The sequence below is a fragment of the Mobula hypostoma genome, chromosome 8, assembly GCF_963921235.1.
Source record: "Mobula hypostoma chromosome 8, sMobHyp1.1, whole genome shotgun sequence".
Classification (NCBI taxonomy): Eukaryota; Metazoa; Chordata; class Chondrichthyes; order Myliobatiformes; family Myliobatidae; genus Mobula; species Mobula hypostoma.
Window position 1 is genome coordinate 106,208,514 of NC_086104.1, and position 15,298 is coordinate 106,223,811.

At 41.4% G+C, this 15,298-nt stretch overlaps 1 protein-coding gene across 7 annotated transcripts in view; it reads right to left on the reverse strand.

The window, feature by feature from the left end:
* Positions 1–15,298, reverse strand: part of dop1a (DOP1 leucine zipper like protein A) — a 214,119-nt gene that overhangs the window by 147,183 nt on the left and 51,638 nt on the right. For 5 of the 7 annotated variants that reach the window (XM_063056552.1, XM_063056553.1, XM_063056549.1 and 2 more), the window contains 2 exons: positions 12,443–12,541; positions 460–559 (listed from right to left, as the gene is read on the reverse strand). In XM_063056552.1, the coding sequence (XP_062912622.1) occupies positions 460–559; positions 12,443–12,541 (199 nt within the window). Of the gene's footprint in view, positions 1–459; positions 560–763; positions 879–12,442; positions 12,542–15,298 lie in introns of those variants that run through there. The other 2 variants (XM_063056555.1, XM_063056554.1) reach the window with 2 other exon arrangements.

Sequence of the window (15,298 nt, forward strand, 5' to 3'; positions counted from 1 at the left end):
GCAGGTCTATCATTTCAAGGTCTGGCTTTCACATTGAGTTCATAAACTGAAATTTAACATTCCTTAGTGATGTGCTCTGTACAACGGTGGCTGCGGATACTTTGCACCCAAGTACATATACACATTTATTATTGCTAACAAATAGCGACTGAGACCCTTATCAGAGTTGCTAATTTGCCTACAGAAAAGGTTTTGTAAAACACATAACACACTATCTAAAAGGCTCACAGATTTGTTAGGGGTACAAGAAGCACATATTGCTTTCCATATTACATTCAAGTGATTCATCACCACAGAATGTCACGATGAGCAAACAAAGAAACCTTGGTAACGTGACGTATAAAATAGCCCTGTATCTGAACTAACTCATCACCATTCCCCAGAATGTTTAAAGCCTAGAGTTAGAACATGGAACTATTTTCATTTAAGCACATATTTGGGAAAATGCTACAAACTCACCAAGAAGCCATGCATACAGTCTGCGATTGAGGGACATATCTCTCCGAAGTACCACATGTAAAGCTGCAGATAATATCTGGACCATATCAGGGCGTGTGACCTTATACAACAGAAGAGAGAAAACACATTTGTTTCATTCAGGGAGGCTTGATACTCAAGTATATTTTGCTTTGTGGAACACCTCTGCTCAAACCGTTAATGTGCCCCCAAGTCTGCCACTTCTCCAACCCACTCCTTTCCCAATTTCAACTCCTCCCCATTGACACAATAAAGATCAACACAAGCTCGAGTAAAAGCACCTTACCTTCTGATTTGGCACATTGCAAGCTTCCAGACTCCTTCCATTTCATGTCATCAGCATCTCTAGTCTTCATCAGCCCACATTTCCAATATATTCTCTTTGCTAGTATTGTCGGAAAATTATTTATTTCCTCCAGTTCACAACATCTCCAGGCCTACCTTTTGCTTCACCATCCTGTCACCTTGCTCACATCTGTTGTTATTCTGCCTCCCCTCTCTTTTGTTCTCTCCATCCACCTCTCTGTCTTTATCAGGTTCTTAAAACTTCATTTACCTCTACAAAAGGTCACTGACCAAAACTATCATCTGCTTTCCCCCACACAGATGCTGCCCGACCTGGATGTGTATTTCTAACATTTACAGTACTTTCAAAGGTCAAAGTAAATTTATTATTAAAGTACGCGTATGTCACCATATACTTCCCTGAACTTCACAGAAGAACAAAGAAATACAACAGAATCAATGAAAAACTACACAGAAAGACTGATAGACAATCAAAAGGCAAACTATGCAAACACAAATAAAACAAATAAAAATAATAGATAAATATCAGGGCAGCACAGTAGCCTTGTGAGTAACACAACACTTTACTGTACCAGTGATACTGGTTCAATTCCCACCACAGTCCAGAAGGAGATTGCATGTTCTTCCCATAACCATATGGGTTTCCTCCGAGTGCTCCTGTTTCCTCCCACAGTCCAAAGACGTACTGGTTGTCAGGTTAATTGGTCATTGTGATTAGGCTAGAGTTAAGTTGGGGGTTGCTGGGCAGCGTGGCTTGAATGGCTGGAAAGACCTACACTGTGCTGTATATCAATAATAAATAAAAATACCGAGAGCTTGAGTTGTAGACTCCTCAGAAGTGAACTTATAGATTGTGGAGTCAGTTCAGTGTTTGAGTGAAGTTACTTGTTTTGCCTTTGAAGAGGAACCAGAGTACAGCTTGGTTCTTTAGCACTACCAATAATTCTCACTATTATGGTCAGTGATTGTTTGTCATTGTACCCCAACCATGTTGTTGTTCTACCCTACTTCAACCATAATTATCCCTGCAGAATATTCTTACACCCATTCCTTCTAATCTACATACAAAAGTCATCTCAGTTACTCATACTGACATTTATTTCCAAATTATGCATTTATTCTGTATGTTTATTAATATCTCTTTATGTCATTGCAGCTTTCCTCAAGACTAACTAAACTTCCCAATTTGGAGTCCAATGGAAATTTTAATAATTATATGGCCTGTTCACACAGTGTACATAACATCATGAGCCTGACTGACACAAACCAAAGTTCACAGCATATGTCTGAACTACAGAAATGAGTCAGGCCCAAGTGATGTTTTCTATTCAACATACCACAACAGTTAACTGGTAAGAATTGAACTGTGCACTTGTTATGCAAAATGAGCAGAACAAACAATATATTGATAAGTTGTTGACAGTTAAGGTAATGTAGATCAAATGAATTTAGTATGATGCTATTTTATCTTACAATAATGCAGCGTCCAAACCAAATGCAGGAACCAATTTATAGCATTCAAGTAATAATTAACTCAAGATTCAAGATTCAGAAAACTTTATTGTCATTCTAACCGTACATCAGCTCTGCAGGGCAGAATGAGACAGTGTTTCTCAGGAGCAGTGCAATCATAACATAACACATTCAACACTAAATAATAAACATAACAATAAATAGTAAAGCACAACAGCCACATGTCAGTTAAAATCAAGTTATAAGTGTCCAGTGCAAGTTAAAAGTGTCCAAAGCAGAGTCAGGTAGAACAGCTATTTAGCAGCCTGACTGCCTGTGGGAGGAAGCTGTTTAGTAGCCTTGTGGTTTTAGTTTTGATGCTCCTGTAACGTTTGCCTGATGGCAGAAGAACGAACAGTTCATGGAGAGGGTGTGAGGGGTCTTTAATGATGTACCGTGTCTTCTGGAGGCATTGACTCTGAAAGAGGTCTTGGACAGAAGGTAGGGAGACCCCAATAACCTTCTCTGCTCCCCTAACCACCCTCTGCAAGGCTTTTTTGTCGACAGCACTGCAGCTGGAGTACCAGGTTGTGATGCAAAAGGTCAGCACACTCTCAACCACGCCTCTGTAGAATGTAGTTAAGATGTTAGTGGGGAGTGATGCTTGCTTAAGCTTCCTCAGAAAGTGAAATCTCTGCTGGGCCCGTTTCACAATCCCAGTGGTGTTCTTGGACCAGGTGAGATTGTCCGAGATCTGCACCCCAAGGAACCTGATGTTTTCCACTCTCTCCACTGTGGAGCCGCTGATGCTGAGGGGTGTGTGCTCAGGCTGAGACCGTCTGAAATTGACAATCATCTCCTTGGTTTTGGTGACATTAAGCATCAAGTTGTTATCCCTGCACCAGCTCTCTAGGTGTTTGACCTCCTCCCTGTACATTGTTTCATCATTTTTGCTGATGAATCCCACCACTGAGGTATTATCTGCAAATTTAATGATCAGGTTCTCCTTGAATCTGGCTGCACAGTCATGTGTTAGCAGTGTAAACAGCAATGGGCTAAGCACACAGCCTTGTGGGGATCCAGTGTTCAGTGTGATGGAGTCAGAGATGTTCCTGCCAACACGGACTGACTGTGGTCTCTCTGTCAAGAAATCCAGAAGCTAGCGACACATGGCAGTGCTAAGGCCAGGCAGCGACAGTATCTCCACTAGTCTCTGCAGGATGATGGTATTGAATGCTGAACTGAAATCAATGTACAGGATTCTGGCATAAGTGTCTTTGTTGTCGAAGTGAGAGAGAACTGTGTGCAGTGCGGTGGATATTGTGTCCTCCGTAGAGCGATTTGGACGATAAGCAAACTGTAGAGGATCCAGCAATGAGGGGAGGCTGGTTGTGATATGAGGCTTGACAAGCCGTTCAAAACATTTCATCACTATGGGGGTCAGGGCAACGGGACGGTAATCATTCAGACAGGCTACAACTGATTTCTTTGCTACAGGGATTTCTTTGCTACAGGGATGATTGTGGAGGTTTTGAAGCATCTGGGGACAATAGCTTGACTAAGGGAGATGTTGAAAATGTCTGTCAGGACATCTGCTAATACATCTGCTAATACTACTCAACATAGTAATCCACACTTTCACTGACACTTCAACCCTGAGCCCAGCCAGATCACACCCATCCCTTCTCCACCATCTCGGTTAGAGCTGCCTTAGCACAATTAATGCCAATGATCCTGGCATTGCATAGAGTCATAGATTCATAAAACACTACAGCACAGAAACAGGCCCTTTGGCCCATCTAATTTGTGCCAAATTATTAATCTGCCTCATCCCATCAACCTGCACACGGACCATAGCATTCTATACCCCTCCCATCGACGTACCTATCAAAATTTCTCATGTTAAAATTGAACCCGCATCCACCACTTCTGCTGCCAGCTCATTACCCACTGAGGAAAGATGTTCCCCATCATGTTCCCCTTAGACATTTCACCTTGCACCTTAACCCATGACCTCTAGTCGTATTCTCATACAACCTCAGTGGAAAAAGCATACTTGCATTTACCCTATCCATACCACTCATGATTTTGTATTCCTCTGTCACATCTCCCCCTTTCTCCTATGCTCAAGAGAATTAACTCCTAAGCTATTCAACCTTTCCCCAAAACTCATGTCCTCAGGACCTAGCAATATCTTGGTAAATTTTCTCTGCAGTCTTTCAATCTTTCTGATACCTTTCTTGTAGATAGGTGACTAGGACTGAACAGAATATTCCAAATGAAGCCTCATCAACATCTTATACAACTTCAACATAACATCACAACTACTGTACTCAATACATTGATTTATGAAGGCCAATGTGCCTAAACCTCTCTTTAGGACCCTCTCTACCTGTGATGCCATTTTCAAGGAATTAAGAATCTGTATTCCCAGATCCCCCTGTACTCCTCAGTGCCCAGTACACCTCACCATGTAGTCCTACCCTGGTTTGTTCTCCCAAAGTGCAACACCTCACACTTCACTGCATTAAATCCCACCAGCCATTTTTCAGCCCATTTTTCCAGCTGGCCCAGGTCCCGCTGTCGACTACATCCACAAATTTGTTGATCCAGTTTTCCACATTATCATCCAGATCATTTGATATAGATGACAAACAACAGCTGACCCAACACCAATCTCTGGGGCACACCACTCTGACTGTGACTAGTGAGGTAGTAAATTAGATTAGACATTAGCTTCGTGGGAGAAACCAGAGAGTAGTAAAAGATGGATGCCTCTTTGACTGGAAGCCTGCAATTTCAGTCAGTGATGCAATCATCTTCTACTACTTTCTGGTTTCTCTGACGAAGCCAACATCTAATCCAATTTACTACCTCATCCTGAATGCAGGCAACTGAACTTTCTTGACCAACCTTCCAAGCAGGACTTGTTGAAGACGTTGCTAAAGTCCATGTAGACAACATTCACTGCTCTATCTTCATCAACTTCCTTGGTAACATCCTCAAAAGACTGGTTATACATGACCTAGCATGTGCAAAGCCACGTTAACTATCCCTAATCAATCCCTGTATATCCAAATACACTTAAAATCTGGTCACTTAGAATACTTCCAATAACTTAACACTATTGATGCCAGGCTCTCTGGCCTGTGATTTTCTGGCTTAATCTTAGAGTCTTTCTTAAACAATGGAACAACATTAGCTACATATCCTCCAATCCTCACCAGGGCTAAGGACGTTTTAAATCTCCCTGCTAGGACCACTGCAATTTCTGCACTACCCTCCCACAAGGTCTAAGGGATGCCTTAATTTCCAGTTCATTCAGTATATGTACAGAAATTAAGGGATTTACAAGGATGTTGGCTGGATGGAGAGCATCCCTTATGAGAAAAGGTTGAGTGATCTCGGCCTTTTCTCCTTGCAGCAACGGAGGAATGACTAACACGAGGGGGCATAGTTTTGAGGTGCTTGGAAGTAGATACGGGAGGCTGTAACTGGTAAGATTTTCACACAGAGTGTGGTGCGTGCATGGAATGCACTGCCAGCGACGGTGGCAGACACGGATACGATAGGGTCTTTTAAGAGACTCTTGGATAGGTACATGGAGCTTAGAAAAATAGAGGGCTATGCAGTAGGAAAATTCTAGGCATTTTCTAGAGTACTTTACATGGTCGGCACAACATAGTGGGCCGAAGGGCCTATAATGTGCTGTAGATTTCTATGTTCTGTATATTCAGTTTTCCCTTGGAATAACATGAAAAGCATGTCTCAAAAACAAAGAACACTCATTGCTTGGGAAAAAAAAGCCAGTGGGGTGGGGGGGAGCCAATAGTGAGAGTAAGAGTTCAGCACGGACTAGAAGGGCCGAGATGGCCTGTTTCCGTGCTGTAATTGTTATATGGTTATATGGAATACCTTGAGGCATTAGAAAAAAATCCCTAATTTACCTGAAAGCTTGAATCCTTGATTGGAGGATTTAAAAATTCTCAATAAACTCATTCAGTTCCGCACACCTCACCCAAAAACAACTCAAACATCCAGAGAAACAACTTCAAAGCTGACACTGAGCAATGTGTAGACATTGCTAATGCATTAAAAACCATATCATCAGGGACACTCTCAACCCAAATGCAGAAGAAAATGAGGTGACCTCCATATGAAGTATCTATATATGCTATCTTTACCTTGTTTTAGTTTTTGGTGTTAGTTAAATGAATTGAATTGACTTTATCCTTCACATACATGAGGAGTAAAAATCTTCACGTTAAGTCTCTATCTAAATGTGCAATCATAGTAATTTATAATAACTTATAATAAATAGAACAGTTATTGTAATATCGATTACACTCAAATCAGCATGAATTCATCAGTCTGATGGCCTGGTGGAAGAAGCTGTCCCGGAGCCTGTAGGTCCTGGCTTTTATGCTGCGGTACTGTTTCCCGGATGGTAGCAACTAGAATAGATTGTGGTTGGGGTGACTCAGGTCCCTAATGATCCTACGGGTCCCTTTTACACACCTGACCTTGTAAACATCCTGAACTGAATGGAAATTTCACAACTACAGATGCGCTGGACTGTCCACACCACTCTCTGCAGAGTCCTGCGATTAGGTACAGTTCACGTACCAGGCAGTGATGCAGCCAGTCAGGACGCTCTCAATTGTGCCCCTGTAGAAAGTTCTTAGAATTTGGGGGCCCATTCCAAACCTCCTCAACTATTTGAGGTGAGAAAGGCACTATTGTGCTTTTTTCACCACACAGCTGGTATGTACAGACCATATAAGGTCCTCAGTGATGTGGATGCCGAGGAACTTGAAGATGTTTACCCTCTCAACCCGAGATCTATTGAAGTCAATAGGGATTAGCCCGTCTCCATTCCTCCTGTAATCCACAACCAGCTCCTTTGTTTTTGCGACATTGAGGGAGAGGTTGTTTTCTTGACACCACTGTGTCAGACAGATGACTTCTTCTCTGTAGGCCTCCTCATTATTGTTTGAGATAAGGCCAAGCAATGTAGTGTCATCGACAAATTTAGTTAGCAGATTAGAGCTGTGGGTGGCAGTACAGCCATGGGTGTACAGGGAGTAAAGGAGGGGGACTCAGTATGCAGCCCTGAGGAGCTCCCGTATTGAGAATTAGAGGTTTGGAGGTGAGGGATCCCACTCTTACAACCTGCTGATGATCTGACAGGAAGTCCAGGATCCAGCTGCACAAGGCACGGTCAAGGCTGAGGACTCTGAGCTTCTTGTCGAGCCTGGATGTTGAATGGTGTTGAACAGCATTCTCACATCAGCATCCATGAGCTGCAGTTTGTCTCAGAATGTCAAGGGAGGTGATTCACAGTACACAATGCAAACAGAAACGCGAGATTTATAGAAAGCAACTGCAGGTTGTTCCTAAAAGAAAGCAGCATTAATGAGAAATTCAAATACTGTACACCAATCCCAATTTGTAGTTTAAGATTTTGTTCTCCAAAGTTTTACTTATTAAAACAATTTACTAAGAAAAATTTACTAATATGCAACTGGACTCTAGCAATATAATGTTTTAGTGTCAGCAGTCCTGCACGTGACTTGGGAGCTTACATCAATTAGCCCGGCCATGAATTAACCGATGTGGGACCAAGTTCAAAGGAAAAGGGTGCTGAGTTGTAACTTTGATGTACGTTTGTGGACAGTCAAAATTCAGTCAATTTTGATTAAATGGATGAAGAGATGAGGCGATTGGGGTTATGACCATGTTCTGAGGCAGATCAACCAGGCCAGATATGGATTACTGATCTAACATTATGCCCCACAGAGCCTTGCAGTTTTGAGGATATGTTTCCTCATTTAGCAAAATAAAGAGGAAAAAGCCTGTTGCATTTGTATGAAACTTTCCAGTGCCTTAAATTCCCAAAGCATTTACAGTTATGGAGTGCTTCCAAAGTGCAATCACTGTTGTAGAAAAACCTAGCAACCAATTTGCACACAGCCAGCAACCACCAAGAATAACATAATAATGTCTACAAATTGTTGATGTTGGCTCAGCGATGGATTACATGGTACACCACTGCTCTTCTTTGAGAGAGTCACAGCATTGTTTAGGTGCAAATATATGAGATTCAGGAAGACAGCTCACAAGATATAAAACCAGCTTGATGGTACAAAGCACAGGGTGATAGTGAAAGGTTGTAGGCCCATGACAAGTGGTGCTCCCCATGGTCAATGCTAGACCTACAACTATTTGCGATCTATATCAAATGATTTTTATTTATATCAATGATTGGTTTACCTACATCAACCAGTGTTTATCAATGCACCACAGAAAGCATTCTGTCTGGATGCATAGTGGCTCTGTATGACAACTGCTCAGCACATGACCACAACAAACTACAGAGAGTTATATTCACAGCTCAGCAAATCTATGGACTCTGTTGGAACCTTTCGTTGCCTCAGTAAAGCAATCAGCGTAATCAGAGACCCTGCTTACCCTGGACTTTCTCTCTTCTCCCCTCTGCCATCAGGCAGAAATTAGACAGGCTCTGGGACTGCACCTATCCCCATGTTACCAGACTTCTGAACAGACCACTGTATGGTAAAACAGTCTCTTGGCCTCACAATCTACCTCGCTGTGATCTTGCACTTTATCATTTACCTGCACTGCACTTTATCAGTAGCTTTTATACTTTATTGTTTTACCAGTTCCTTAAGATTGTTACTTAACCAGAAATGGTAATAGGGACAAGCTTTTAAATGCTCCCAATGATGTGCGTCTCAAATAGCCTCTGACAACCAAGTCCAGCTCCTGGCCTTCATGTATGGCTTAGCTACTAAGCCCAGCAGAACTGTTTCTAGTAACAGGAGAAGGGGCAAAGGCAGGTTACGGGCACCTTAAAACCAGTCGTTTTGGGCAGTTGGGGGCTCACCAGCCATGGTTGGTAGCTCATCTAGAGAAGGAAAACTCTGATCTCAAAGCCCTACTGCCTTGCAACTATATCCTCTCATGGGGAAGGCTTCGGGAGTAAGCCCTGAGGGAAAAATCCAGAGCTAGAGTCCCTAAGGCAGTCCTATGTTGACCTGTGTTCAATGCTGACTGGTTACTCCTGCGACGCTGCTGGTGCCAAACTGCATCAGCCTCTGCTGTTCCTTTGGGTTCATCAGATGTGTAGAGAGGGGGAGCTTGCTACACAGGTATCAGCTTGCTCTCCATATCACTCTGCCCAGGCTTGCAAACAGAGACAGGTAGGACACAACATCCATGGTCCACTCTTAGACCAAGGAGCCTCACTCACTCACTGCTGTTTTACCTTAGCTTAATGCACTGTGTAATGATTTGATCTGTATCAACAGTATGCAAGACCAGCTTTTCACTTTGTCTTGGTACAGGTAACAACAATAAACCAGTACCAATATGGATGAGAATGTACAAGGCATGGTTAGTAAGTTTGCAGGTGACTCTGAAGTATGTGGTATCTTTAACAGTGAAGATGGTTATAAGGATTTACAGAGGGATCCTGATCAGCTGGGTAAGTGGACCAAAGAATTGGCAAATGGAGTTTATTTCAGATAGGTGTGAGGTTTTGCATTTTGGGAAGACAGATCTGGTAGGACTTTCTCAGTGTTGTAGAATAAAAGGACAAATCAGTGCAAGTATATAGTTCTCCAAAGGTGGTATACAGGGTAGTGAAAAGGGTTTTGAAACACATGCCTTCATCAGACAGGGCACGGAGTATAGCGGCTGGGATGCTATATTGTGCAAGACATTTGTGAGGCCCCATGTGTTCAGTATTGGTCACCATGCATTAGGAAAAATAGCATTAAGCTGGAAAGAGAGCGTATAAGGATTTTGCTATGACTGGGAGATGAAGGAAGGCTGAGCAGGTTCTGACTGTTTTCAGTGGAATGTAGGAGAATGAAGGGGTGATCTCAGACAGCTGTATAAAATCATGAGGTACACAGATTGTGCGGATTGACCAGTCTTTTTCCCCAGGTTGATTAGAGAGTCTAAGTTAAAAAATCAGAGGGGCAATTTTTCACCCAGAGGGTGGTCAGTATATGGAACGAGCTGCCGGGGAAGTGTTTGATTTAAATAAAGAGGCTGAGACAGGTACATTATCAATACTTAAAAGCAAACAAGTAGATAGATAAGAAAAGTTTAGAGGGATTTGCTCAAATTAACTTAGCTTAGACGGAGATCTTGGCCAGCATGGACCAACTAGTCTGAAGTGCCTGTTTCTGCACTGTATGACCCTATGACTATGCATTCATTGTTACAACGGGATAGCAGGGCAGAGTTTTCTCAGCGCTAGATTCTGCAGGGAGCACTTGAACTCACAATCTTACAGAGGCAAAAAATGTTTCTAACTGAAATACAGCTGATGCTAATCTCCTCCATTGAGTAGTCAAATGTCCATTTCCCTTCCTGCTTTGTGTTTATAAACTCTGCTATCTCTTCAGTAATTTTCATTAAAATAAAGAGATCAATTCAACAGATCTAGGTTTTTTAATAAGAATGATAAATATCTAAGTTAAGTCGATGCTTATTTCAATAAACAAGTAAATTGTGACCTATCGCCACAATAGGTCAACGGCACGGCCTTAGACCACCTGGACAACACAAACACCTATGTCAGGATGCTGTTCATCGACTATAGTTCAGCATTTAATACCATCATTCCCACAATCCTGATTGAGAAGTTACAGAACCTGGGCCTCTGTAACTCCCTCTGCAAAAGGATCCTTGACTTCCTAACCGGAAGACCACAACATGTGCGGATTAATGATAATATCTCCTCCTCACTGACGATCAACACTGACGCACCTCACGGGAGCGACCTTAGCCCACTGCTCTACTCTCTCTATATCCATGACTGTGTAGCTAGGCATAGCTCAAATACCATCTATAAATTTGCTGATGATATAACCATTGTTGGTAGAATCGCAGATGGAGACAAGAGGGTGTACAGGAGTAAGATATGCCAATTAATGGAAAGGTGTCGCAGCAACAACCTGGCACTCAACGTCAGTAAGATGAAAGAGCTGATCGTGGACTTCCGGAAGGGTAAGATGAAGGAACACACACCAATTCTCATAGAGGGATCAGAAATGGAGAGAGTGAGCAGTTTCAAGTTCCTGGGTGTCAAGATCTCTGAGGATCTAACCTGGTTCCAACATATTAAAGAAGGCAAGACAATAACTATACTTCATTAGGAGTTTGAAGAGCTTTGGTATGTCAAAAAACACACTCAAAAACTTCTAGATGTACCATGGAGAGCATTCTGACAGGCTGCATCACTGTCTGGTATGGAGTGGTGGGGGCTACTGCACAGGACCGGAAGAAGCTGCAGAAGGTTGTAAATCTAGTCAGCTCCATCTTGGGTACTAGCCTACAAAGTATCCAGGACATCTTCAAGTAGCGGTGTCTCAGAAAGGCGACATCTATTATTAAGGACCTCCAGCACCCAGGGCATGCCCTTTTCTCACTGTTACCACCAGGTAGGAGGTACAGAAGTCTGAAGGCACACACTCAGTGATTCAGGAACAGCTTCTTCCCCTCTGTCATCCGATTCCTAAATGGACATTGAATCTTTGGACACTACCTCATTTTTTAAAATATACAATTATTTCTGTTTTTTGGACAATTTTAATTTATTCAATAATGTATACTATAATTTGTTTTATTTATTTATTATTTTTCTTCTTCTTCTTCTATGTTTTGCTTTGAACTGCTGCTGCTGCTAAGTTAACAAATTTCACGACACATGCCAGTGATAATAAACCTGATTTTGATACTGAAATTTATTTTTGTCATGGATTGTGAAATTGCTAAAGTTGCATATAAAACTACACGTCATTTTGATTAGTGCATAGTTCATTGTCCACATCTTTTACCTCAAGGAACAACTTTAGTTTGGCAACAGTACTATTTTACCAAGACTCAGTTAGCATTATCACCTTAAGCCATGTAGAGAGTCAACGGTCAGTACCTCCATTGGCGAATCTCTCTATAAATATCCCTATTTCCTAACGTTCTCTGTTATGATGTGTTTAGAGGAGGTGGTGGAGGAGGGCAAGAATGTGAGTCTTTGGAAAGTGACAGAGATACCGCCAGTTCAGTTTCATCCTTCCATGCTGAAGGATTCAGTAACTCTCTGAATATCCTTGGCCCAATAGCTGTGGAGAAACTGTTGTTATATTTCTAGGTTTCCTAATTGAAGTATTCATACCTGATACAGATGGAAAGGGAAACAGAACAGAATGAGATCCAAGGTACTCCGCTGCACCAATACACTGGAGTCCTGGACTGAAGCACTTACTGCTTCAACCTACCAAAATAGACAAAAAAAAAATGTTATTCCAAACTTGAAAAAAAAATTAACTTAAAATCACTCTGAATTAAAAGTCAGTTGTGACTGTTAACAAGGCACCTTTGCCTAACATCATGTAACAAAGCTAAATACCTAAATAAAATATTCAAATATCAAAGCTGCCCTGTATTCCACATTGCATTACTGCTTCAGCTATCTGTTCTAGTAACTGACAAATTCTAAATCTGAAAGTCTTTTTCAATAAAAATATCAATCCAGGTTTTTCCCTGAGTGAAGAGATATGGGCAAACCTGCTACACAATGAAGTAGGTTCAGTAATTTTAAAGGTCCAAGATTTATACATTTACTTAAAAAAAAATAATTAAAAATTATGACCTATCACCAGGATGTAAAATACAAGTTACAATATGAAGAGTATTTTTAATCTTTTGTCAATACTTCCATGGTATTTGGTTATGTTGCACTCTTCCATTTATTTAGAAAAAGGAAGACATTTTCAGAAAACCAGAAACATTAATTTGTGGTTTGTTTTAAAATGATGGCAACACTGTTAATCTCAAAGAAAACTCTTCCAAATTATCCAGTTTATTTCCCATCCCTTAATGCTAATTTACTTCAGCAATACAGGATCTATGTCCTGCAGAAAAGGGTGACATCATGAAGTAGGTTACACAAAATTAAGATTGTTCATATACAACAAACTAACAAGTAACTATCACATTTAACCATACCTTATAAAATCTTACAGAAAATAAAGATGGGGACATGAGACAGATGCTGAAATGTTTCATGAAAGAATATTTATCATTTTGAGGACCTGTAGAATTGCCCAATGAAAGGAAATCTCTGATAAACAGTAAGAGTGCAATTAGTTTTTCAGGCCTAGGGAGGCTGAACGACAGTAATTATGCCAGCATAGGTTACATTTCATTTAAGAGTTAACGTTATACCAACATGAATAGTGCACAAAACTTTGGAGCTTGTGAATTAAGCAATTTCTGAAACTATTTGCACATGCAAAGGTTCAATAACATTTGAGGGTCAAAGCCTCAAGGAAAAGAATGGAATTTCTCCAGTAAGCGCCCTCTCAAGCCAGTCTGAGGTTATGCTGATACCATATAGGCAACAACTTCAACCTTACTGACAGCAAAATCAGCATGGCTGCTTTGCAATGGCACACCTACAGCTATCAACTTTATTTTAGCAGCGAGAGTCGAAAGAATAAAGAAATAATATCATGACGCATCAGCATCCCATTGCACTATCTCAGCACCACTACTTCAGTATAGCTCCTCATTTTCTCTGCAACATCATGTCCTCACCAACAATCTACCCACATACTGAGACCCTGGTATAATCTCCACTTTCCCACCAGACCAGACAACTCTTTAGAATTACAGCTTGTGATATCAAACAATGCCTTTTAGTATCTACTTTACTTTATTGTCACCAAACAATTGATACTAGAGCGTACAATCATCACAGCGATATTTGATTCTGCTCTTCGTGCTCCCTGGAGTACAAATCTAGAGTAAATATTAAAAATTTAAATTATAAATCATAAATAGAAAATAGAAAAGGGAAGGTAAGGTAGTGCAAAAAAACCGAGGCAGGTCTGGATATTTGGAGGGTACGGCCCAGATCCGGGTCAGGATCCATTCAGCAGTCTTATCACCGTTGGAAAGAAGCTGTTCCCAAATCTGGCCGTATCTATGCCCTTGAATAGAGATATCATTTACAGTACATTGTCCTTCCCACTGTCTGATCCTGCACAATCACATCACGCAGCGGGGGTAAGAACATCTGGCCTTGTCTTTACCAGTCTACCAATGGCTGAAGCACCTGTCCATTACAATACTAAGGCTCAACTACCACCCAGATATGTTGAAGACAGAGACCATCTTTGCTTCATCACACATAGGATAGAACATCACAGAAGCATACAAGACCTTTGTCCCACAATGTTGTGCTGACCTTCTAACCTACTCTACGATCAATCTACACTTCTCTTCTGCACAGTTGTGGGAGAAGGGTCAGCAAAAGGGTTAATAAACTAAGTAGCTAACTTGCATTTCTCTATTTGAACTTTGTAACCCCATGTCTTAATCTAAGATCAGCAGAGTCTTTCATAATCAGGATGCAGCACTGAGTGCAGATGGCCGAAAAGAGAACGAGCACATGATTTAGTCCCTCGTCTGTTCTACAATTTAAAAATATTTTGTGTTATGGATGTACTAGTTTGCTTCCGATTATGTATCTCTGCTTGTGTAACAGATTCACTTGCATGCCAGTGGGCACATACACTTGCCTGCTCATTAGTACAAATATGTCTAACTGCTCTGTAATTGAGACCGTTGCACATTTCTGCAGGCTCTCCATGATATCATGCTGAATGAAGGTACCATCGCTTGAAGCCTGGTCTCTAATCATTTTTCTTCTACAATAGCCCTCCATTTTTCTGTCATAATGTGCCTATCTAAGAGTTTCTTAAATGCCCATCATGTGTCTGCCTCTACCAACACCCCAGCAGAACATTCCACACACCCTCAGCACTTCGTGTAAAGAACTTACTTCTGACACCCCAAATCTACTTTCCTCCAATCACATTGTGCTCTTGTATTGGCCATTTCCACTCTGGGCAAAAAAAATCTGGTCATCCACTCAATCAATGCCTCTTTATCATCTTGTACACCACTATCGAGTCTTTTGTGTCCACAAATCTCCTCTGTACCTCTTCTACAGCTTCCACATCCT